The sequence below is a fragment of the Perissodus microlepis genome, chromosome 5, assembly GCF_051167445.1.
Source record: "Perissodus microlepis isolate ML-2025 ecotype Zambia chromosome 5, ASM5116744v1, whole genome shotgun sequence".
NCBI classification, from domain to species: Eukaryota; Metazoa; Chordata; class Actinopteri; order Cichliformes; family Cichlidae; genus Perissodus; species Perissodus microlepis.
This window is the reverse complement of record NC_140465.1, coordinates 37888718-37914177: the sequence shown is the minus strand read 5'-3', so window position 1 is coordinate 37914177 and position 25460 is coordinate 37888718. Positions and strand designations below refer to the sequence as shown.

Here is a 25460-nt window from a genome sequence, read left to right as displayed (position 1 = left end):
ATACAATTACGAGGTGTCCCAATTTGTTGCAGAACTTTCTATAAGAAAGCCCAGCTGACTGCATCCACACTCACCAGTAAAGCCTCTGTCAGGTTTGTTGAATATAATGTAAGATATGTGACGAGCATCTAATGTTGTCATGAGCTTGTCTCTGCAAAACAAAGCCAGTTTGATCCTTGTGTATAAGATGTGGGAGCATTTGTTTCGCTTGGGAAGAAACAATTTGTGATTAACGTTCGACACAGAAATCGGCCCATATGATCCACAATAGCTCGCCTTTTCTGTCTTTAGCGATGATTGAAACGACCATTTCATTCCACGAAGGTGGCATTTTTGATTTGCACTACAGGCCTTTAGTGGGCATGGTAATAACTCATTCCAGAATACTCTGCACCATTCTGAAGGAAAGCCTCCAGGTGTCTTTCTAGCTTTCAGCCTGGAGATGGCGCCATTTAGTTCTCTCTCTGTGATCTCAGCTATCAAAATGTTATGTTGTTCAGCTGGAGCAGGGAAGTCAGGCGCTGCAGGGGGGCGCACCTGAGCGGCATCGACAATCCTGGCTCGCCGGCTGGAAGGTTGAACTGGGTCCTGTCGTGTTGTTGTTAGTGTGTGTGGCTGCGAGCTGCAAAGCTGCAGCCGTTTGTGCGTAGATGCTGAAAAGCGTGGAAACGTGGTCGGGTCTGTCGTGCATCTATTACAAATGCCTTTCGTGATTCCTCTTCTTTATGCAGTATCTGGGTCCTTAATGTTGTATCTTGTATTATCCAGAGACAATAGTCAATGCTTCATACGTCTACTTAGGTAATGTCTCCGTAGCCATGATGTTCCCAGAGAGGAATATAGTCAGTCTTACCTAAATATGAGATTTGTGAAACACTCTGAGATCTTCAGTCGTCAGTCCTCTCCTGAACACCTGAAGCTTCTCTCTGTGTTTCTTCTTGTGTGGAATCAAACACCACTGCAGCGTGACGATCCCCTCTCTCAGTGTGGTGTCCACGTCCCGTGTGCCAAGCGGACAGTCTACTGGTATTGCCATAAAATTGCCACATAATCTGGTTAGTATATGAGTCTTAACTGGGCATGTAGGAAGTACTGTTTCAGTTTGAGGGAGAGCCATTCCTGCTTTGTTTTTAGGTAACTGGAGAGTTTCCTGTCTGATTGCAGGTCTCTTGCCTCTGCTTGGCCTGTCGGTACCCACTGACTGTGTCCGAAGTCCCACAGGCTAACTCAGCTCTATTGGATTCCTTCTTCAGCCTGATGGGTCCCTTCACCTCCGGTGTCCACTGTCTGGTTCGGGGGTCACCACCACAACAGGTACCAAGTACCTCGCAGCTCCTTGCAGCAGCTTCAGCAGTATAGGTGCTGAAGCTGGTTCATTAGGACTCAATGTCCTCAGTGTCCCTCAGAATGCTGTCAAAGGTCTGATGGAGGTGTGAGCTGAAGATCTCGCAGACCGAGGCCTCTGCCAGGTGTTCCCAGCACACCCTCACCATACGTTTAGCTGCGTCTATCCAGTTTCCTCCCCCACCACCTGCACTCTAAAAACTAAAACTGACATTTACTTAAAATTTTTGAGGCAACACTTTTACACTTAAAAATATTGAGTAGATTGGAAACCAGTCAAATCTGGTCAATATACTTGATCAATTGAATAACTAAAGCTTAAACATATTAAGTTGAAATGAATAATTGTAGTTGTTACACAAACATGAAAAAATTTAGTAAATAACACTGACATGCTTGGTCAATGTAACTGAAATATAGACGGTCAGTTAATCCAAAATTTTGTTCCATTTACTTCATATTGTAAACTGAACGTAATCAAAATTGTACTTAATATTAAATATGGTAAATGGCCTGTATTTGTATAGTGCTTTACTTAGTCCCTAAGGACCCCAAAGCGCTTTACACTACATTCAGTCATCCACCCATTCACACACTGGTGATGGCAGCTACATTGTAGCCACAGCCACCCTGGGGCGCACTGACAGAGGTGAGGCTGCCGGACACTGGCGCCACCGGGCCCTCTGACCACCACCAGTAGGTAACCAGTAGACAACCGAGACTGTCGAGGCCGGGGCTCGAACCAGCAACCTTCCGATTGCAAAACGAACTGCCAACTCATGAGCCACGATCGCCCCCTGACATTCAAATATGAATGTTATTGTATTTCACTGGTAGTCTGAGGCTACGTCCACACGTACACGGGTATTTTTGAAAACGGAGATTTTCCGTTTTCGTTTTAAAAAATAATCCCGTCCACACGTAAAAGCAGAAATGAAGGAAAACGCTGCTAGGAACATGCCAAAGCAGCAGGTGGCGATATATTCCTAACCGTGCAGAAATGTTGGCCAATCGGAAGTCTAGAAGCCTCGGTGGGAAAAAGTAAACAAAGCTGGGGCATAGAAGCAGAACCGAGTTGTATGTGCGGAGGGACAGCAACTGTGTGTGTATATGTAAGCATTTAAACACTGCACAGAGAACAATTAACAGTATTGTAGAAATTCAGTTCACCGAAACAATAACGTGGCGCACAGTGTGACGTCAAAAAAGGCGCACACCTGTGACGCTGCGTTTTCTCCGTTTTCTCCATTTTTTTCGTCCACATGTAAATGCAAAAACTGAGTTTTCAAAAATCTCCACCCTGGCCGGAGTTTTTAAAAATCTCCGTTTTCAGTGACCGAAAACGCCGTTTACGTGTGGACGAAAGGTGCAAACGCATAGAAAAATCTGCGTTTTCAAAAATACCCGGGGACGTGTGGACGTAGCCTCAGTCTAAAAAACCAAACAAACTAATATGTAGTTGTGTGTTTCATAATACATGTATGAAAAATGACCACATGTTAAACATTTTTCCAAATGAAAATTTAAGTTTCATAAACATGGCAATAAACAAGCACTAAAAAGACAAGAGCCTTTCCCCTTTTAGCTCAAAGCCTCACATACTTGAAGGATGAATGTCAAACCAGGAGAGCAAACACAAACGCTCAGAGTATTTAAAAAACAAAATGAACAAAACAATGAAAAAGGCTCATGGTACTCAATTACTCTACGTTATCGTGTTTTATTTACACTTTTCAGTTGTAGTTGCTGACAATAAATAATATTGATATATAGATATAGATACCTGTTTCTCAAATGTTTTGATTCAATTTTAAACAAAAATATTAAGCACATGCAAAGAAGGTATTCTGTGAACCACATACTGAATTTATTGTCTGAGATAAATGTAAATAAATACCTTAATTTAACACAAACACATACGTTAACATTTTAGACATTATTTCAACTTATCAAACTCAAATAATTACTAAAAGGATATTCATAGATTTTACCAGGCTCATCTAACTTATATTTATAGTGATATTTACTAAGCCTCTGAATTACTTTTTAGATTTAGTTTGATCAAGTTCACCACCGGGTGGAGATCAGTTAACAGCTCAGCCCTTTCTTTACCTGAGTATCAGCAACATATGGCCATAGAGCTGATATGATTACAAAGTCGATTATTGATCATCATCATCCTCCTGTCTTGCATTCTTTAAATCTTTGCCTATGTTCAGTGTTCAGAAAAAAATAGTCCGCTCTTGGGTGTATTTTATGTGTTATCGAGTAAACCAGCTCTATAGCTGCTTGGTGAGGTGTTGTTGCTCTCCCAGGAGTATATATGTATTTACCAGGGTCCCTTTAACCAGTACATAGCTTCCTGCCTTGTCTTTAATTTGTTTTTCTAAAGCAGATTTTTATTGACTAATTTTGAGACTTCTCTTTTCCGTCCTCGTTTAGAAGAACTTCTGTTTATGGTCAGACAGCCAAAGCTCTTTGTTGATCTTTAGCAGGCTGGTGTGTTTTTCTCAGCTATACTTCAAAGCTCACTGCCTCGTTGCCTGGACCCCTCGTAAGTTAGCTGTTTTACAACCAACTCTGTCAAGAGTTTTGAGTTCAAAAGAAGTTGGAGACTGGCCTATCATTGGCTAAGACCGCTGGGTCAAGTGATGGTGTTTTAAGTACTTTTGGATGTACCAAATGTGTAAACATCAGTCAGAGCAGGGAGTCCAAACAGGACTCGACTGCAGCTCTCACACTTTCATTTTCACTTCTCGAAAATGACGTTGAATTTCTGGTCTTTCAGGTGTTGCTCCTGCTTTACCTGCAGCTGTTTGTCTGGTTTTGTTGGCTCTCCATTTACAGGAATCAGACGGTTTACACTCAGTGACTTTGTGCAGCAGGTGGGAGGAGTGACTAACAACATGTGGGTAAAAACCCAAAAACACCAGGTAATGATGGCCTCAGGTGATCAGTAGAAACTCAGCTGGGTTTCCTGAGAGCTTCCTGAGACCACTGGAGGAGGTTGTAGATGTTTCCTCTGGTTTAAACTGGAGATATTAGAAATGAATTCTTTAAACCTCTGAGTTTTTTTGTCCTTCCAGCCTGTTTCATCTTTAGTTTGATAATGCACAGACTTCTCTATGTTTGTGGGAAACCATCAGAGTACTGATGGGGTACACAACTACACCCTCTCCAACACCACAGTCGCCTGGGAGGGGCCCTTTATACTTTCAGCTTCATGTGATGAAGGTTTCCTTGATTCCACCAAACCATTTCTAGGACCACGATCCTGTTCCAGGGAGCAGCCGAGGTCAGGGAAAGTTAACAGGTCTCTTTTAAATCAGACAATGACTCTCAATGGGGCTGCATGTATAAATAAAGGTTAAAAACAAAAACCAACCCCACTCTGAGGGGGTTACCATAAATCAGACAGCTCATTGTTATGTATTCTCTTCCTACCGACTTTTCTTCTTCCAGAGGATACCTCCATCTGCTTCCTGCTCTCGCTCCACATCAGAGCATCGTCTGCAAACTTCATTCTGCTCCTCACTGATCATCACAGCTGGCAAAACTACACACACTCTGTACTACAGTAGAAATGCAGATACTACTGTTAAAAACACCCCAGTAAAAGCTGAAGTACCAGCTCTAAAATGTGCTCAAAGTAAGAAAGTGAAAGTAGCTCTTTAAGCGTTTCTATTTCTGTGCACAGCTGAGTCTGTGCCACATTAATGTAATAATACAATAATATCAGTAGATGGAATACAAATGTTAGTCTCTTTTTTAAGTTGTAATTATACTAAGCCTGAATCAGAAGGAAAATAAAAACGTCTCTATTTCCTGTTGCCTCCATTGTAGAGCGTGACTTTGCCTCTAAACAGAACAATGTACACAGTCACATCACCATCAGCTGCAATGTCTCAGTGTGGGGAAAGACTCACAGTCATGTGTACTGTGCAGGCTGTGATCAGCTGACCTGCTGCTCTCTGTGGATGTGCACACCTGGATTCATCCAGATGTTTCCTGAGCCGTCCTGGCTGAGTCCATCCTCCACACTGACAGCACGCTGTTTATGCTGTCTTTACTATAAAGTTGGTATGAAGGTGAAATTCAGTGAATGAGTCTCTGCTACACTTGATGGAAGCTAACTGTGAGCATGAACCCACAGCCGCTGTGCAGCAGTCACACACTGTTCTTTAAACCCATCACAGGGCAGCAAACCCACCTGTTCATCCTGCACTAACCTGCAGCCTTTAGATAACAGAGTCTGCCTCAGTTTGTTTAGCAGCAGCTTTATGAACAAACATCATGTGTCACGTACAGATTTAGAAACATGAGGACTTCCATGTGAGCTTTAAATGAGCATCCTTCTTTTAAATCTAAGCTCTCTTCTTCCTCTCCTGTCCTTCTTTCTTATCTTCCTCCATCTCTGAGTGAACGTAGCTCTTTGTCTTTTCTCTACAGTAACAGAGTATTTGTACTTTGTGCATGTTGCAGTTCTGGACGTACTGGAGCCTCTCCAGGGCTTCGGTGTAAATCCCAAACAGGACCCACTGCAGTAATCCAGGAGGCGGGAACAGTAACAAAGTATTCGTACTTAGTTACTTCCCACCTCTCCTAAACATCACCTCTCTCACTTTACCTGCCCCCGACCTCTGCCACAAGTTTCTGGACTTCCTAGAAAAAAAACATCACCCCCACCCTCACAAATCTCCGTTGGGTCCTGGTTAAGTCACGCCTCCCTTCTGTCAGTGCCCCGCCCCCAGGACCTGTCTCAGATGTTGCGGCCTCAGCCAGGTGTGCTTTCTGTCCCTCACACCAGCCGCTACACCTCTGAGGACAGAACCCCACCCTCTGGAAGTCTCTCCCATATGAGCATCACACCGCCCATCACTGGAGTCCTTCAAAACTACCTCTTCAACCTGCACCTTTTTCCTGTTGTTGTTCTTTGTGACTCTATAAAGCGTCCTGGGGTAAGTTATTACTACCCCTGATCATCACCTCACTTCAGCAACTCTTTCCATATCTTCCTACCATTTGATCTTAACTTAACCAATGAAACTGTCAAATATTTAACTGTTATTCTACGTGATGAAGAAAAGCTGCTGTGACAGAGAAACATCCGTCAGCACGACTCTTTAAACTGCAAGGTGCTCGTTGACTGTCCAGCTTTTTTTTCTTGACTGTACCTGTGAAATTCCTGTTGTAGAAAGTGAAAATGTTTCTGTGTGTAGTGTGAATGCCATACAGTATGAGGCCACAGAGGCTGAGCTCAGACCTGATGAACTTCCTGTTACTTGAAACTGTTTTTAAACCGCTTAAACAGACGGATCACAAACACCTCAAAGACTCACAAACATTTTTTAATTTTTAAAAACAGTACAAATAAAAACAACTGGTCACATGATCGCCGTCCTGCACTCTGATACGGCCATCTCTTATTTAATCGGTGGTTAAGACAGATCTACGGGGGTGCCGGGGCGTGAGGGTCAGGGGTCAGCGTCTCTCTGAGCTTCCATGGCTCTCTGCATCTTCTCCACCATCCACTGAGGAACCGAGAACGGCTTCAGCTCGTCCATCCTGACGTCCGGACAGTCCCTGAACGCACCACGCAGACACACACACGCAGACACACACACACGCAGACACACAGGTCAGACTTGTTACTGAACTAAAACGATCGTGTCTGAAATCAGCGCGGCGCCTCTGATCAATATGTATCAGCTGATATCAGAGTGGTGTGAGTGCCAAATAACAACAACAGTCGCCATTAAGGTGTTTTATATCATAAGGTAGACCCTACAATAACACAGAGATAGCCCCAATAATCAGTTGACCCCCCAATGAGCGAGTGTTTTGGCGACAGTGGGAAGGAAAAACTCCCTTTTAACAGGAAGAAACCTCCAGCAGAACCAGGCTCAGGGAGGGGCGGGGCCATCGCTGTGATTGGTTGGGGTGAGAGAAGGAAGACAGGATAAAGACATGCTGTGGCAGTAGGGCTGGGCCACATCATACCGTTCACAGTATAATGTTGGGCAACGATAAGAAAATGAAATATGGCGATAGAATATGGGTAAAACGCGCATGCGCAGTGCCTTTGTTTTCATACGCACATGGCTGAAAAATCATGGCGGTGACGCAGAATGAGAAGAGTGAAAGCAAATCGTTGAATGAAACAGATGAACCAGAACTGGTTTGTAAAAATGCTGCAGCTTCAGTGGTGTGGAACTGGTTTAGCTTTCGTCCGTCAGATACACAACAAAGCACTATTTTTGGTAGCGCATGCTAGCGGGCCGTCATCATTACCGTGTTGTTTGGAAAATACGACACTTAAAATCAACCCTTTGATTTTTCTGAAAGTCGACAGAGCCCCTTATAATCCCGTGAGCCTTATGTATGAACTCTGGTTGTGTTTACTGACCTCGAAACGATTTTATGTGCACGCCGCTCGAAAGTCTGTCAAATGTTTCAGTACGACTTTGCTAAGCTACGAAGCCGCACCGCTTGATGGATTGTGGGAGCATTACGGCTATCGTAGGCGGAGCCTCGCGGAGTGATACGTACTGTGCTTCAACATAATGTTACCGTATTGTGTGTGTTTAACCTCTTTTTAAGTTTTGTGGATATTATACATGGTTATGCTGAGGATATGTCGGCCAGTTTCCACTGGAAATGCCTTTTGGTTAAACTGTCAGTGAGGAATTTGCATTTGCACTGTTAAATTTTTATATAACTTTAATGCACATAAAAAACAGCTGCTTGTTTAAGTGAAAATACATTGATGGGTTTTCTTTTGCACTAATAAAGTTGAGGAGTTGTAAAGTATTTTGTCTCGTGTCAATTATATCGTCAGTTATATCGTTATCGCAAATTTTCAAACGTATATCGTGATAAATATTTTTGGCCATATCGCCCTGCTCTATGTGGAAGATTAATAACAAGTATGATTCAGTGCAGAGAAGTCTGTTAACACATAGTGAGTGAAGAAGAAACACCCAGTGCATCATGGGACCTATCGCAGCATAACTAAGGGAGGATTCAGGGTCACCTGATCCAGCCCTAACTGAACTTCCAAGTGAGCAACTGAAGCATCTACCAATTAAAGACTTACCAAGGCAACCAGACCCTGACACACCTGTCCCTGACACACCTGTCCCTGACACACCTGTCCCTGACACACCTGTCCCTGACCTGCAGAAATCAGGAGTCTCGTGTTGGTTTGTGCAGCGTTTCCCTCGTTGCCGGGTTTTAAATACCGTGTTTTTGATTTGTGTGAAGGACACGCCCCCACGACTCTTCAAGTGATGGCACCAACTAGCCAATCAGTGACATGCATTCTGTTGATGTCACATTTTCTGAAGCACCTGGTACCAACTACTACCACCTAATAGAAAACCCCAAAACGGGGCCGTGACAGAACAAGCCGGAAAGGGCTGAAAGTCGTCATCAGGTCTCCTTCACATCTTTACTTCACCATTGAGCAAAGTTCTTGAGAGCAGGAGGCAGGAGGTGACGCACTTACCTGTACTCATCGCTGCGGGACAGATCCTGGATGTCCTCCTCTATCAGCAGGTAGGCCTGAGCAAGACACAGGAAGTGGGTTAGCATATAACCCTAACTATATGCTTTAGCAAAAAGGAAAGGTTGAAGCCTAATCTTGAAAGTAGAGATAGTGTCTGTCTCCTGAATCCAAACTGGAAGCTGGTTCCACAGAAGAGGGGCCTGAAAACTGAAGGCTCTGCCTCCCATTCTACTTTAAAATACTCTAGGAACAACAAGTAGGCCTGCAGTGTGAGAGCGAAGTGCTGTAATAGGGTGATATGGTGCTACAAGGTCATTAAGATAAGATGGGGCCTGATTATTTAAGACCTTGTATGTGAGGAGCAGGATTTTGAATTCTGGATTTAACAGGAAGCCAAAACAGGAGAAATCTGCTCTCTCTTTCTAGTCCCTGTCAGGACTCTTGCTGCAGCATTTTGGATTAGCTGAAGGCTTTTCAGGGAGTTTTTAGGACTTCCTGATAATAATGAATTACAGTCGTCCAGCCTGGAAGTAATAAATGCATGAACTAGTTTTTCAGCGTCACTCTGAGACAGGATATTTCTAACTTTAGAGATTTGCGAGCCACAGACGACGCGTTTCAGTTTCTCACCATCTTCCCTCCTGTCGCCCTCATGTGGTGTCTCTCTGCCAGCCACTGTTTATCCTTGGCATCAGCTGCGTACTGACACACACACACACACACACACACACACACACACACACACACACACACACACACACACACACAGGTGAGGCAGACTCAGCATGGCCTTCAGACCACAGACTGTATACCAAAGATGGATGCAGATGTCAGATTCCTGTTACATCATGCAGCATTTTACCTTGAACAGGTCGGCGTGTTTGATGTAGATTCGTCCTCTGGTCCCACCCATTCCAAGCGCCCTGCAGTGACATCACAACATAAGATGTTTGTTATTTTAACGTTGTATCGCTGTTATGTGGAGGTTTACGTGTCATTTAAACGTTTGAGTGTTGTATGAACGCCGTTTCCTGTTGGCGTTGCTGCTGCGGACTCACTTGTTGGCTCTTGACCCAAGCACGAACGTGCTGCTGTCGCTGAGTCTGGACGGATCCCACTGAAACACAGACAGCATCACTGTGACATCATCACAGCGGCGACTTTACGCCCCCGACATGAAGGCAACGCTGTAGAGCACAGCGCCCCCATCGGGTCACACTGGGTCACTGCCACCGTGTTATTGGGTCTGATGATGATGATGATGAAGACATTTATTTCAGCTGAGTTCACCTGTCAGTTCAAGTAACCACTCACCTTGGGCCCCTCCTTCTTGATGGGCTCAGACTTGGGCTTCACCCTGAGGACACAGATGGACATCGGTCAGGTGTGTTCATCTACCTGTGCACTGACGATGATGTCACCTATTAGATACTCACACAGAGAAGGTCAGAGGTCGATCAGATGAGGCCACGGGACCTGGACGCATCTTTCTCTAAGGACAGGAAGTGATCAGAGTCAGTGATCGCACTCGTGTGTGAGTGTGTGTGTTGGGGGGGGGTGGAGTTACCTTCTTGTGCAGCGGGCTTCCTCTCTGGCTGCAGTCGTCATCAGCAACTCGTTGCCTCTGCGGGAAACAAACAGGTGAGGCACGGGACTACCTTCCCAGGTAAGCTGCCTGCTCCTACACCTACCTTCATCATCGCCTCTGGCACCGCCCTCTTCACCTCAGCCTCCGGAAACAGCTGCTTGGCCTGGAGATGAAATCATAGGGAAACAGATCAGGCTTTACACTCAACACAGCTAATCCGGCTTCACAGGTACACCTGTCAGGTGAGTTCAGGTGGTCTCATGAGCATCAGAATGCCTCACGTGTTCGAGGACGTTCCTGCACGCCTCCTTGATCAGGTGATCGGTCTGAATGTCGTCTCCAACGTTCTCCTTCACATTCTCTGCCGCCTTCTCGAAGAACTGCAACACAAACACACTTGCTCGAACCCCTGCACAGGTCAAACCAAATAACTCCACCCCCTCCCCTTTTAGTGCGACTGCTGACCTTCTGATATTTACTGAACACGGCCATGATGTCTTGGTTGAAGCTGGGCTGGAGCACGGCACGCAGCAGGTCCATGGACACCTGAGGATCCGTGTAGCTGCACAGACAGGTGAGGACAGATGAGCAGGTCTGTCTCTACGTCCTGCTCAAGGTGAAACCCTGACACACCTGGACTCCTGTCGTCTGAGTGTTGTTGATAACGTTTTTTAAAAACAAACTGAATGGCCGCGTTTACGTTTCCCTTCCTGTGAGCTCAGAGGTCTGCGCTACGAAGCCTGGCTTATCCAGGTGGTTAACCCTGGTTTTCATCACCATGGTAACTAACACTGTGAACCTCACCTGCTCCAGAGCAGGTTAAGATCTAGATCAGAGATCAACAGGTACGACATCACTTCCTACTGATCAACGAGCACTCCAGAAAATAGTGTCAGCATCCTTTGGAAGATCCCTCGGACGGCTGCGGTGACAGTGGGAGGGGTCTAAGGATTTTAACAACAATGTCTTTGTGTTTCCCTGACGACCATCAGTAACCAATGATAAATCCCCTCAGCTTCAGTTCTTGATTGTTTTCTGTTGGCAGTTAACAGTTTTGGTCTTCGAGCATTAATATGTGATCCTGAAACAGCACACCTGTACTGCACCAGCTGACCCCAGGTCAGATTTGTATTACGCCATACACAGCAGCAAAAACTACTGCTGTCAGGAGCGCGGGACGTTTCCACTCGTTCTGTTATTCACGAGAGGCCGTACTTTAATAAACCAACCGAATGAAGCACAAACCCTGTGTTGCATTGTTTCCTTCACCGGGCTGTGGGACAGGAAGCTTTAATGTGCAGCCGCCACCTTACAAACAGACAGCAGTGTGAGCGCGCTCAGTGACAAAACTATTAACTAGAAGCAAGATTTTTACTGTGTGCGACAAAAGACTGAACCAACTGTCTCATTTGCATTTTACTGATATGGCGCTCATGGGGATCGTTTTCTGTGGAGGAACAGTGATGTGAGACGTGAAATGCCAGTTTGCGATCGGTCACAATCACAAAAAACCCGCCTCTTTCATGTGAACGTGCAGGAGAAACCCTCTGTGAACTTAGGGCGGTGATAACCAGCTTCGTGTGACCTCCAATCCTGATCGCCAAACTCAGGGTACGTGGATCCAGCCAACAGAAACATATCCTGGATGTTGCACTCTCGTCATAGTACAGAGCCACAACCATCACAGGAAGTACGAGGTCCACTTACCTGACCATCATGTGAGAGCGCCGTCCTCGTCTTTGGATCTGTCTGTGTTTGATCATCAAGTTCCACGGCTTCTACACACACACACAGATGAGTGTAACTGTATGACGTGTGAACAGGTAAGAGCAGAGGACACTGAACAGGTGAGCACACCAGGACATTTTCAACCCAACGTTATTTAGAAAACAGAGTGTGCAGGTGTTCAGGTGAAGCGCACCTGTGTTTCCAGACAAACATTAACATATAGTAAAAGATTGCTGCCTATAGAGTACACAGCACACACGTGACTCAAACCACCCGAGAGCCAACTCTGACAAAAACACACCAAAAAGCGGGGGCCGGGGCTCCGTCTATTTCCTGGAGTTACCCCGACCATCGTGTTTAGGTTTATTCCGTGACTGTGACGTCACCAGCTTTCATGAAAAATATTCACGGTGTCGTGTGACCGGATGTTTGTGCGGTGGCTCGCGGCCTCACCGGGCTCTGCTCCGGGTGGTCCGGCTGCTCCGGCCCGTCCTGCTGCAGCCAGTCCCGGCCTCCGTCACTGCGGTGCGCCCCCATCTGTTCCGATCCGGGTCCAACCGGGCCAAAGACCGCGCTAACGACAATCAGCGGCCGTAAAGGTGTTTACGGTTACTGCCCCGAGCTGACCGACGATCAACTGATACTCAGCAAACAATAATCGATACGTGGCTACCACTTTGCCTGTTTATTGTCTGTTTCCCGGAAACTTCGCTGCTGCTTCTTCCACTTCCGGCAAAACCGAATACAACCGCACTTCCTGTCACCGCTTCACAATAAAAGCACTGACTTCCGGAGGATTTGTGATCGTAAGGCGGTCACCTGTGCAGACAGGTGTAGGGGTGGGTTTAAAAAATCGATTTCTCTATTCAAATCGATTTGAGTTTGAATAATGTCATATCTGATAAACATCGTCACACGTTTTCTCTGACTTTCCCCCAAGACAAACTTCCTGCACAGCTCTGTCTCTCAGTGCGCTCTGCTTCCCTCCAGCAGCATCAGGTAATGTTCACATGTTGATTCATGGTTTTCTTCAGTTTTTGATCTATGGCAGAATATTTTTAAGGTTATTTGTATTTGTAAGGTTATCTATAAGAAGTCAGGCCAGGTTTCTGTTTCCTGTTTTTTGTTTTATCCTCAGTTACTTTGACACAAAGGCCTCTGCTGTGATGCTCACACCTCTGTTGAAGCACAGTGTCAGCTTTGTTTTATACACAGATATAAAAATATGTACTGATAAATGATCAGAATTAGAATACTTGTGACTGACTGAATCGAATCAGTTATAGAAATCAGTGGCGACATTCAGCCCTGAGCAGATGTGCCTCTAAATACGAATTTAAAAAAAAAATAGAAAAAGTTGCATTTCCTGCGAAAATGCAGTGTGAATGCCGTGTAGTGGACTCTGAAAAAAGCAGAAGAAGCAGAACTATCTGCTGAAAAGAGGTGTAGAAGCTTTTCTCTTTGCTTAAAACTGCTTTATTTAAAAGGGCAGAGTAAGTGCAAGAGGAGAAGATGTGGGGCATCAGACACAGGTAGGATTCGAACCTGCGCCCCCTGGTCTTAAGGTGGCTACTCATCTCACTGAGCCAAACCGGAGCGGAAGAGGCTTGTATTGAAAAGAGGTGGAAAAAGCTGAACTTTCTGCTGAAAGTGAAGGAGCTGACATTTTTGCTGAAGAGCTGAGAATGGTCCCATTGATCAAAATGGGCCAAAAAATGGCATAAAAAGCTTAATATTTCAAAAGGTATAAAAGCTATGAGCACCAAAAGATATATCTGGCATTAGCAGAATCAGCAGAACAGTTTAAATTTTGAATGGTGAAAATCTGATGAAAACTGAGGGAGTAGTTAAGCAGCAAAGAAATGGAGCAACTAGAATCAGGTAGAATAATAAAGTTTAAAGAGAAACAGGAACACAATAGTGTGAATGCTGTAAGGCACACAATGAAAGGTACAAACCTGATCGCTGTCATCACGTGACTCACTAACTTCATACTGAGCACAATGTAAAAAGGAGATAAATACTGACAGGCACCAAACATATTATGTAAAACTACTATAAAACATAAATACTAAAATTATACGAAATGTTAAAAATTATACAAATTCTAAAATTAGATGTCGTCATATCACTGAACTCCGCTTTAATGCAAGTGCACGAGCTGTAAAAGTGTGTAACGGCTGTGAACCGGTAAGGAACAGGTGCTACACATGTGATGTCAGGTCCGCGGGATTGATGCCGAGCAGCCTCAGCAGCGTTTTCAGTCAGAAGCTTCTCTAGAGAAGGTGGGTCATCAGCTTATCCTCACCTGTTCCTCAGGTCCTGGGCCTTGCGCTATGAATTTCAGGATTTCTGGTCATTCAGCGCATTCACTCAAAGGAGGCGGAGCTTAGGACAAATCATAAACGTGGACAGGTGTGCTGTCAGCAGGTATAGGAAGATAGGAGGCTAGGATAGGAAAGCATCTCAGCTGTGACTCAGACGATTACTGCAGGTTTTTTTGCTGTGCAGTCTGACGAAGAATAAATGCATCAGAATGTCATTACCGTGTGCACCAACCGTGTTCTCAGAGAAAACCCGCTATTTTATTCTGTTCTGTTCATGGTGATGGACCCGGCAGGCAGACTCCAGGGTGACGTCGCAGGTGAGAGTGTAACACTGAAAACTGACTAACGTGAAGTTTAAACTGTCATCACACAGAAACGACAAATAATACTTGCAGATGGTCTGTAGATGACAAACATTTACACTGGTGTGACTGTGTGAGGTCATGTGACTGTAGCAGAAAGAGGAACAGCACTGGTTTTACTGGTTTCAGATTTTACTGGAGTACAGACACTATTTACAATCTGCAGAGGGGCCAACAAACAAGATGGACCACTTCCTGTTTACAGCCAGGCTCTGGCGAGCCGCCGCCTCCGGCGAGCCGCCGCCTCCAGCAAGGTGTCTACATCACAGACAGTCAAAGAGGAGTGAACCCAGCAGGTGAGACAGATGAAGTGAGACGTCTGCGGCTGCAACATTAGCGACTTTGTGCTATGCTAAGCTGTCAGCACTTCTAGCTCCGCCCTCTGACAAACACCTGGAGTTTGTGCACAAGTAACTGGCCACAGGGACGCAGCTATGACCAGGACACACACCTATGGAGGCGGGCCCAGTGGATGAGCCTCTGATTGCATCACCGGAGCATCATGTGCGCGTTTCACTGCTGCTGCCAGAGCAGCCAATCACAGCTCAGTATTCACTGTGACATCAAAGAACCAGTGCTCGGCTCACGTGCACACTCCTGGTTCAGAGTTAATCCACCACACGCGCGTTAATCCTTACATGTGAGCGAGTGTCACAACGACAATTACGTTCACGTGTAAAAATCCGCTGTTCCATCGCGTCCTGCGTCACGTTTCTCCTGGTGCATTTGTTCCCGTGGAGACAGATTATGATGGCATCTCTGTGAGCGGTTCGGCTCGCCAAGAAAACTGCAAAAAGTTTCATAGTGACCTTTGTGTGATGGCGAGGGCAGCATTTAAATGCACGCCATCACACATCGGTGACTAAGACAGTTCATGTCAGGGTTTGATGCCAATAACACATCCAGAGTGGCGTCCTGCGGTGCTTTACATTACTGTCACATGTCGAAGCCGTGACGAACGTTCTTAACGTGACCAAACAAGTGAAGCTGCAGCGGCACGAAACACCTGAACACATGACCTCGTGCTGAACGGGAAGAGGAACGTAAGAATGGCGGCACTCGCTCTGAGGGTCAGGAACATCTTCGAAATAGTTCACGCACAGCGGATGATGATGAAGACGATGTGAGGAGGAGGAGTCTGTCTATCGCAGCTTCGTCGCTTTGGTTTCACACCGTCGCTTTAAATTAAAACATCAACAGGCTATACACTATATACACTGCTGCCAGCCCCGGAAACAGACGCCTCATTGGGCCACAGCCAGCCAATCCCAGAACAAACATTTGTTGTAGTGTCAGGTTACTGAGTGGGAGGAGCCAGAGAGCAGAAAAGAGGGAAAAAATGTTTGAAACACTTAAAAATAAAATAAAAAAAAGCAAAACACGAAGGAAACTCCCAAAAGTTTAAATAAAAAAAAAACTTTAATTTTTCTGACAAACGTTCGATGAACCCGAAAAAAAAGACGTTAATGACAAAAAACTGTCGTGTTCACACAAATGTCTGTCAGTTTGATTACATGAGACCCCGCCCCCTCAGCGTCAGTGACCCCGCACTCTAAGGCGTCTGTCTCCGAGCAACAGTCTGAATCTGACTCCACCTCCTCCCACCTAACTGTTAATCCTCCACCTCCTCCACCTCATGAGTAGTCCATTTCCCCACACTGACTGGCCAGGCCATTATAAGTAGGCGGGACCAGAAGCAGGACTGAAAAAAACAAAACAAAATCAAACCCCAGAAAAACAAAGATCTGTCCAATAGAAACAGTAGCTGCCTTATTGACCAATCAGAAAGCCCTATGGGTGCGGGGACCAGAGTCCTCCGTGGTCACAAGTGACATTACAGGTGGGGGGGGGTTATTGCTGGAGCTCCAAGTCGCTGCTCACTGATTGGCTGTGATGTTTGTTGCTGAACAACAGAAGCCACAGCTGAACAAGAATCAGCTGCAAGTTTTAAAAAAAAATTTTAAAAATAAAAAAGCTCCAGAGCTTTGACCAATCACAACAGAGCGGGGTTAAAGCCAGCAGAGGGTGGGGCTAATTCAGGCTTCGCCCACCCCCTGGTGGCATGTGGCATTATGGATAAACATTTGCTACAGGTGCTGGTGAAGGACAATCTGAATGAGACAAGTCAGAAAACAAAACTTGAAACAACTGTCCAACAGGCGAAAGGGCGTGGCCCCCACAAGCCCCGCCTACACGGTGGACACTTTGTCTCGAGGACTGCTGCTGCTGCTGCTGCCACTATCACCGCTGCTGTTGTTGTTGTTGTTGTTGTCGTGGCCACCGGGTGACAATACGTTACTCTGTGTCCTATCAGATGTTTTGGGGGCGGAGTCTCTATCTCCAGGAGAGATGTGGGCAGGGCCAGGGGACGACAAGGAGGAAATGCGGGTGGAAGAGGCGCGGTACGCTGCTGTCAGCTCGGCCAGACGCTCTGGAGTAGGCGCCCACTTCGCAAAGCCAGCGTCGTTCTGCAGGAAGAGAACTGCAGTACCGTGTACAGCCCGGTAGTACATCTCATCCCTGAAAATATATAAAGTAATCAGAGTATTAGGCTACTACAATCAATCAGAGTAATTCAGTGTACACAATATTAGTATTACAGTAGTACTACAGCACTGTAGTGCGAGTACCTTTTGCAGATGTGCTGACTCCCTGATCGGTACTCATGCTCGTAGGCGGGAATGCTGAGCTGATGACGCAGGAATCTACTTCCTTCCATGCGAGTCAGAGCTGGAGTCACGGGGTCACGCCACTCAGGCACGAACACGATGAACGACAGAGGCTCCGAGGACTGGTCCAACAGGTCCTGAGAAAGACAGGAAACCGGATCAGAAACCCTGGATCACAGTCCCTTTCAGAGGCCGGATCAGAGACTAGTACTGACCTCAAAGTGCGTCACCATGGCATCCATCAGCTCCTCGCAGAACGGCGGGTTGGCTTCAAACGAGCCGCTGACCGGACAGAAGGACAGGAAGGGCCTGAAACACATGCCAGATTGTTACGCTGGGACAGGGAGAGTGGACAGACTGTGCAGCGGAGCGTCCAGTTGTGTCACCTCACCCTCTGGACCCGAAGAAGCCGTCGGTATCAGGGAAGGCGGAGCAAAACTGTTTGAAGTAGCAGTTGAGTGGCGAGGCAAAGCACTCGAAAGAAACACCAAACTGACGGTTCAGCGTCTCAAACACCGACACCGGCAGCGCCCCCTGCAGGCCACTCCCCTCGTTAGCACCACTGCCGAACATCACCTGCACGCACACACACACCTGGTTAGCTTTGAGCAGCTGATGAAGCAGGTGAACCGAGCGAGCACGCCGTCAGCTGACCTGGTATCTCTTCAGGAGGCACCAGACTCTGGACAGGAACTTGTCGAAGCGAGGGTCGTCTATACAGCTGTACCTGTACAACAGCTCCTGCAGCGAGACAGGTGAGAGACAAACGGGACAGATTGGACAAAGTAATCTGATTACAATCCGTTACTGACCAGCTTTTTGATGAGTACTTTGATTACTCTTTTGAGGCCTTGTATTACTATGTAAAAAGTAAACAGATTACACCGGAGGTACTGACTAGGTTGCTGTTATGTACTCGGATTACAATTTTTAAGGTAATCAGATTACCACGGGGCTACTGACCAGTTTGCTGAAGTGTCCTCTGTTAACTTTGACCATCTCTCCTCTAAAGCGTAAACACGCCATGTCATTCTCAAAGTGAAGCTCCACACGAGGCAGCGGCGGCGACGGGATCGCCAGACGCACCGGGTAACAGTAGACAAGGCGGGACTGCGGCGGGGACGCACACGCCTCTGAAACATGCAGAGACAGAACACTATGGGCTCAGACAGCCAGGTACACAGGTGAATCACACACAGGACTGAAGTGTACCAGTGGGCGGGTCCTGCAGCAGGCTCAGGTGTGTCTGGCGCAGGCGGCGGCTGTACTCCGCAGACAGCTGGTAGATCTTGGAGCAGATTCCCTCTACAGAATCTTTGGCGACGGCGGCAACGTGAGGACCGCACTGCTGCCTGAGGTGCTCCAGACGGTCCTGCAGATACACCAGTGACAGTCACAGGCGACTTGTACAGGTGATCTACAAGCAATCGCGTAATGAGTACAGATGAAGCGAAAGTCACAGGTTACCATATAGTCCTCCTTGCTGGCGGAGTGATCTCGGCGCAGCCAGTTCATCGTGTCCTCGGCGTTCCATTTCACCACCTTCCTGCTCTCCGGGCTCGCATTCCTGCATGGGTGACAGGTCAGAGGTCAGAGCGCGGGCCCACTTGATAATCTCAGCAGGATGGAGCTCAGCAGTTGGTCAGCTGGGTCCTACCTGGAGTCGATCATCTTCTTGGCAGCTTCAGCGTATTTAAAGAGCAGCTTCCGAGCCTCCTCTTTGTACTTAATGCGAGACAACCTGCCACACACAAACCAATCACTGATCAATATATTAATCTGCACGTGATCTCTGATCAATAAATTCAGTCTGTTTCTAGTGTCAGACATTTATCACTCAATTAAAAGCAAATCTCATGTTCTCCTCACAGCAAACGAACGTCGGGAGCACGAGACGCGAACGCCACTCGATTTTAAAGTCACCTGATAGGAATGTCGTTCATGACCTCTCGGAACATCGATGGGGAGATAACAGGGTCACAGTCACTGGGCAGTAAGGGGTCGTGACCTTTGTCAATTACTTTCCTCTCTAGCAGCCAGCGGTTGAAGGACTCCCGGGGCGGGTCGATACCTGAAGCAGAGAACCAACACCTGGTCAGAGCTCACATTCACACATGCCCATCATACCCATTAATGAACACTCGGGCTTGGACGGCTCCAAAGTCTCTGATGACCTTTGACCTTCACCCTATCTGAAGATGTGTTCTCCCTCCACCTCTCACCTGTGGGGGAGGAGCTACCTGTACACAACCTGCACGTGTGGCATACCTTCCCTCTGGTGGCACAGCTCGTGGTAGTGCTGCCTCAGCTTGGTGACCAGCTGCGCTCGCTGGAGCTCAATCTCGGGGTGGGGGGGCAGGTGGTGGCTGGCGGGGGCCTGCTCTCGGATCACGGCGTTGGTCTGCACGTCCAGGTCCCAGTAAATCCTGAAAACACCGACCAATCAAAAAGGTCCTTCAACAAAACAAAACAAAACAACATGCAGTACTCACACAGCTGGTCTGTACGGCGCGGGGGCGGGGCTCGGTGTGGTGGGTGTGGCGGACTGGGCCTGTTTGTCCTCAGGGGCGGAGCTCCAGGGTTTGACCCCAGGAGTGCTGGGAGAGATGGGCGTGGTCGGCTCCACCTGGTAACAGACAGACCTGGTCAGGGTTCGCTCACCTGCACTCGGAGCATCACGCGTCAGTCTACTCACACTCTGCTGTGATTGGTTGTCAGGTTACTAATCGTGGCATAGGAAATGTAACAGCGGGCATGAAGGTCAGTATGTCAGCCAATCACAGCAGAGCATCTTTCTGGCTCATCCAACCTAGGACTCCGTTTTACCTTAGCACGTTTGAAGCTGTTAGGTCCTCCCCCCTGCTCCTCAGAGCTCCTCCTCTTCCTCTGACCATTACCAAGGTTACTGTCCCCGCCCTCTGCAGGAGCCGCGTTTAGACCTAAAGGATCAGACTGCAGACACAGATCGGTACCTGATCAATAACTGCACATCAATCAATAACTGTAAATGATAAGCACAGGCAATACTCACAATAACATCATGCTGGCCGAGCACTGGCACCTCCCACAGGCTCTGATTGGTGAATCTGTTGAAGTAATATGGCCGATTCTCCCGCCGAGACCAACACTTGGACCATCCAGCCTGAACCAACTCATCTGGGGGGGAGAGAGAGAGAGAGGGTAATCGGGGTTAGAGTACAGTGAGTGGGACAGGTAAGAGGCAGACGAGCGTACCTGGGAGCTCAGGTGCTTTAGAGGCAGTGGACGGAGAAAGGGGTGGTCCCTGAGATGAGGCGGAGCCAGAGGGAGCCAGCATCATGGCCGCCTCCCCCTTCACCAATCCCTGGCTGTCATTGGACATCTTGGCAGTTAGAATGACATCACGTGCCTTCAAAACAAAACACAGGTGAGAATGAGTCAGACAGGTGTGCAGCTGCACTCAGAGGTAGGGGTGGGTTTTAAAAATAATGGTATCGATTTGAAATATAAATGTATTTTGACAGAAATGCCAGAATCTCAGCTCATTTCAACACTCGCCAAACAGCAACGATTAACGAGCAGGTAAAAATAAATAAACAGAGCGAGGATGGTTCACCCCACGACACGTACACGCCGTCGGAGCTGAAAGCCGACATCTCTTCGTAGGGCTGCTCAATTAATCGAATTTTAATCTCGATTACGATCTGGGCTTTCAACGATCATTAAAAATGACTGAGCCGATTATTAGCCCCTCCCTCGTGCTTTACTCTCGCACTGCTCCGTGTGGCAAATCGAGCGCACCTCTCTGCGTTTCGAACACGTGTCACAACAATTAAGAGGACCCGAGGGAAGCTCGGAAAGCTAAGCAGAAGTTATTTGGAGAGGAGAGTGACTGCCGTTGGTTGAAAAGAGAGGTAAAAAAAAGCTTCAGTGGTGTGGAAACATTATGGGTTGGCGGAGTCAGACGTGGATCAAGTAGACATAGTGTGTAAACTTTGCTACGGTGTCGTAGCTGCACCACAGAGCAACACTGCAAAGTTCACTAAACATAGATGTTTACATTTTTCATTTATTTTTATATTGCAAACATTTGCACTGTTATCAGTATTTGCACACTATTTTATATTATTTTTTGACAATCTTTAAAGTCATTATTCAACACATTGTTATTGTTAAATAAATATCATCAAATAATCGAGATCTCAATTTCAGTGAAATAGTCGTGATTAGCATTTTTGCCATAATCGAGCAGCCCTATCTCTTCGTCACTCTCAGACCAAAATTCACTGAACCAGCAGCAACAGAAGATCCAAACTACGTTTCACGTTTGATACACGTGGTCACGAGTTTTCTCTGACTTTGGCTGTTTTGATTCCACCAGGATAAAATCACACTTCCTGCACAGCTCTCTCTCAGTGTGCTCTGCTTCCCTTAAGCAGCATCAGGTAATGTTCACGTGTTGATTCGTGGTTTTCTTCAGTTTTTGATCTACTGCAGAATATTTTTAACAGTATCTGCTATAAAAAGTTATTCCAGGAAAATCTGCTGCTGCTGGCTTTTTGTTTTATCCTCAGTTACTCTGACACAAAGGCCTCTGCTGTGATGCTCACACCTGTCTCAGTGTCAGCTTTGTTTTATACACAGATGTAAAAATATGCCCATGTACTGATAAATGATCAGAATTAGAATATTAGTGACTGAGTGAAAATCAGTGAGCACACCCAGCCCTGCTCAGAGGGCCGTACAGATCAGACAAACTCATCACTAGTTTGATCAGCGTTACAGGTGCTCGTTCAGGTGTGTTGGCGCGTGCGTGCATTCAGGCATCTGTGTGCGTGTGTGTTGTGGCGGTCTCGGTGCTTGCTCCGCTCCCGCGGGTTAATGTGGCGCGCTGACGTCAGACGGCGGCAAACAGCCGATCAGTGATTAAACTGATCACAATGATCGATGGGCTCAGACAGATTTTAGCGCGCTGTCGACACGTTTGATCGTGTTTTCTTACACGCAGAAACGAGCGCCATGGTTACACGCATGCGCGGTGCAGGTTTCCCAAACAAACAGGGAGGAGGGAGAGAGGGGGAGGAGGACAACAAAAGGCTGCGGCGGCTGCTCGGGAGCCCGGGACCGACACGGACACGCGGTGACGGCCGGTCCGGCTCTGCGGTGGGGTCAGGCTGGGCAGCACGCTCAGTAAAGGTCGGGTTCGGAACCTTCGCGCGGTCACATCGGCAGTTAGCCGCCATTAGGCTCAGAGACCTGCGGCTGTTCAGGCGCCACTTCACTCACAAGATGGCGGACACGCCCCTGCCACAGCGTCGCGCGCCCTCACTAACATTTCTGTTCCGTGCTCGGAGCTGGGCCGCCCCGCGCGCCGCTGTCCAGCCCCCACCGGGAGCTGACACCTTCCGCCGCGTGTCGGTGCGCCCGGAGCCGGCCCGCGGGACCGTCGGCGCTTACCTTGGCCGGTTAAGTCGCGGACAGTTGCGGGTTCTGCGCGTTGTTTCGGGTCCTCCGCTCCGCTCCCTCCCCGCCTGCTCAGACATCTTTACAGGGACCCGGACAGAGCAACTGCGCAGGCGCAGCGCCCGACCTCCTTCCTGTCCCGAGGTGTTCCACTGCGGGCGCCATGTTGAAGAGGTCAAAGAGGCTGAAAGCCGAGAGATGTGACCAAAAACATCAATCAAAGAGTTTTAACACACACACATCAATGAACGTGAGGGTGATGCCCTCAAAGGCACATTTCAGCCCTAATTTCTTTAATAATGCACAGAACTCAGGTGGCGTGGCTGTTTTAAAACATAGATTTGAGCATTTGCTCAGCAAGTGTAATCCAGCTGGCCACTTCATTTGTCAAACCTTTAAATCTCATGACTTAACTCTTATAATAACCAGTGGCAGAGCGGGGGGGTGGCTTACTGGGCTTAAGCCCGGGTTGTTTTTTCAGAAGCCCGGGGTCTTTTGGAGTGTCATTTTTCATAGTTAAATGCCTGGCTGACAACTGTATAAAACAAAAACTACACACAATATTCGAAGCACATAGTGCACACTGTGGGAATTTACGACTGTGCATAAATCCCCCCTAATATTGGTATGATCTGAGCTCAGACACTGAGGCTACGTCCACACGTAAACGGGTATTTTTGAAAACGGAGATTTTCCGTTTTCGTTTTAAAAAATAATCCCGTCCACACGTAAACGCAGAAATGAAGGAAAACGCTGCTAGGAACATGCCAAAGCAACAGCTGGCGATATATTCCTAACCGTGTAGAAATGTTGGCCAATCAGAAGTCTAGAAGCCTTGGTGGGAAAAAGTAAACAAAGATGGGGCATAGAAGCAGAACCGAGTGGTATGTGTGGAGGGACAGTAACTGTGTGTGTATATGTAAGCATTTAAACACTGCACAGAGAACAATTAACAGTAACAGTATTGTAGAAATTCATTTCACCAAAACAATAACGTGGCGCACAGTGTGACGTCAAAAAAGGCGCACACCTTTGACGCTGCGTTTTCTCCATTTTTCTCGTCCACACATAAATGCAAAAACTGAGTTTTCGAAAATCTCCACCCTGGCCGGAGTTTTTAAAAATCTCAGTTTTCAGTGACCAAAAATGCCGTTTACGTGTGGACGAAAGGTGCAAATGCATAGAAAAATCTGCGTTTTCAAAAATAGCCGGGACGTGTGGACGTAGCCTGAGCGAGGGGCGGGGGGAGCTGCTGCCTGCGAGTGCACTGTTGGAGAAGCGCAGACAGGCAGACAGAGGAGAACTGAAGTTCGACCAGGTACCAAAGCTGTACAAATAATGTAAATATGACGGTGTATCACAAAAGACTGATATCAAACTGATACGTTTACGTTACTCGCTCTTCGAGTGAATCAACAAATGGCAAAATGAAAAGCCGAACAACAACAAAGCTGTTTCTTTAGAGAGTCTCAGCTTACATGTGTGTTTATTTCATATTTTCAGTTGTTTCCCTCCACGGCTAAATAAATCGGTTTCAGTAATGCACTGATATACAAGAATGGACATAAGGAGCTTCTTTCAAAGAAAAAACTCTGGTAGTATTTTATATATTATGCTTTGTATGTTGTTCAGTATATTTCTATGCAAAACAAGAGGAACTTCAATACACAGCAGTATATTCACAGTTTAAACCAGATGTTTACACTTTATGGAAAACACAAGAACATTTTTTTTTACTGTACAACATCAATTTAGAGTAAACTTGTTTTGTTTTAGATAAATAAATATTTAAAATCTTTTGAATTAGTTAAATGTCAGAATAAAGAGAGACAGAGCTTCTATTTTTATCACTTTCATCAAATGTAGGAGTACATATACACTAAGTTTATTGTTCATTAATAAGAAACTGCAGACGACTCCATTCTGAGCTGAAGAAGCTTCTGATTGGTTCGTAGAGTCCATGTGAGGAAACTGGTGGCACAGCTGTGGATGCATATAAGGCAAAACACAGAGGCTGTTTCTGTGACATGGGAACATCAAGAGATGTCAACAAAACACCAGGAAAAGAACTGTGGAGCTCCAGAAGTGTGGCTCAGTTTAATACAATTTGGTGCCATTTACAGTTAAGAAACACAGATAGTTTCTCTCTTTACTCTTAAAGTTAACAAATATGTTTTTATATTTATCTAAAAAATAAACATTTAGTCTGATTTGATGTTACAATTAAAAAAGTGTTTTTATCTGAAGAGTTTGTAAATATCTGGTTTCAACTGTATATTTGATGATTGTCAGCACAGAGAGGGAGAGAGAGGGAGAGAGAGAGAGAGAGGAACAGAGAGAGAGAGAGAGAGAGAGAGGAACAGAGAGAGAGAGAGAGAGGAGCAGAGAGAGAGAGGAACAGAGAGGGAGAGAGAGAGAGAGAGGAACAGAGAGAGAGAGAGAGAGGAACAGAGAGAGAGAGAGAGAGGAACAGAGAGAGAGAGAGAGGAGCAG

General features: G+C 46.6%; 2 protein-coding genes and 1 long non-coding RNA gene across 4 annotated transcripts; 1 reads left to right on the top strand and 2 right to left on the bottom strand.

Moving 5' to 3' along the window:
- Positions 1 to 8154, top strand: LOC146387843 (uncharacterized). Of its 2 annotated transcripts, XR_014800332.1 has the most exons (3): positions 1 to 1055; positions 1165 to 1314; positions 5827 to 8154. It is a non-coding gene; the product is annotated as an uncharacterized LOC146387843 (long non-coding RNA). The 2 variants fall into 2 exon arrangements; XR_014800331.1 differs by having other exon boundaries at positions 1165 to 8154.
- LOC146387842 (deoxynucleotidyltransferase terminal-interacting protein 1-like) lies at positions 6675 to 12936 on the bottom strand. Its single transcript, XM_084929699.1, has 13 exons — positions 12621 to 12936; positions 12147 to 12217; positions 10905 to 11001; positions 10721 to 10819; positions 10543 to 10602; positions 10419 to 10475; positions 10288 to 10343; positions 10166 to 10208; positions 9910 to 9968; positions 9714 to 9774; positions 9482 to 9553; positions 8852 to 8907; positions 6675 to 6927 (listed from the first exon to the last, which is right to left on the bottom strand). The coding sequence occupies exons 1-13, from the start codon at positions 12702 to 12704 to the stop codon at positions 6819 to 6821; spliced, it is 924 nt and encodes a 307-aa protein (XP_084785825.1). The 5' UTR covers positions 12705 to 12936; the 3' UTR covers positions 6675 to 6818.
- A 2034-nt stretch (positions 12937 to 14970) lies between these two features.
- Positions 14971 to 23078, bottom strand: pcif1 (phosphorylated CTD interacting factor 1). Its single transcript, XM_084929698.1, has 16 exons — positions 22962 to 23078; positions 20760 to 20913; positions 20557 to 20681; positions 20352 to 20477; positions 20018 to 20151; positions 19794 to 19951; positions 19449 to 19596; positions 19183 to 19266; positions 18993 to 19092; positions 18738 to 18897; positions 18489 to 18658; positions 18180 to 18266; positions 17917 to 18101; positions 17741 to 17834; positions 17487 to 17662; positions 14971 to 17376 (listed from the first exon to the last, which is right to left on the bottom strand). The coding sequence occupies exons 2-16, from the start codon at positions 20884 to 20886 to the stop codon at positions 17046 to 17048; spliced, it is 2205 nt and encodes a 734-aa protein (XP_084785824.1). The 5' UTR covers positions 20887 to 20913; positions 22962 to 23078; the 3' UTR covers positions 14971 to 17045.
- Positions 23079 to 25460: the final 2382 nt, after the last annotated feature.

Bases quoted from the DNA above. Each gene is read 5' to 3' on its own strand.
- LOC146387842 (XM_084929699.1), bottom strand. From the start codon at position 12,704: ATGGGGGCGCACCGCAGTGACGGAGGCCGGGACTGGCTGCAGCAGGAC. The intron at 10,209-10,287 runs GTGAGTATCTAA...CTGTGTCCTCAG, and splicing joins CGACCTCTGACCTTCTCTGT to GGTGAAGCCCAAGTCTGAGC. The intron at 9,554-9,713 runs GTAAAATGCTGC...TGTGTGTGTCAG, and splicing joins AACACGCCGACCTGTTCAAG to TACGCAGCTGATGCCAAGGA.
- pcif1 (XM_084929698.1), bottom strand. From the start codon at position 20,886: ATGTCCAATGACAGCCAGGGATTGGTGAAGGGGGAGGCGGCCATGATG. The intron at 19,093-19,182 runs GTAGGACCCAGC...TCACCCATGCAG, and splicing joins AAGAAGATGATCGACTCCAG to GAATGCGAGCCCGGAGAGCA. The intron at 17,835-17,916 runs GTGAGGTGACAC...CATGTGTTTCAG, and splicing joins GGCTTCTTCGGGTCCAGAGG to GCCCTTCCTGTCCTTCTGTC.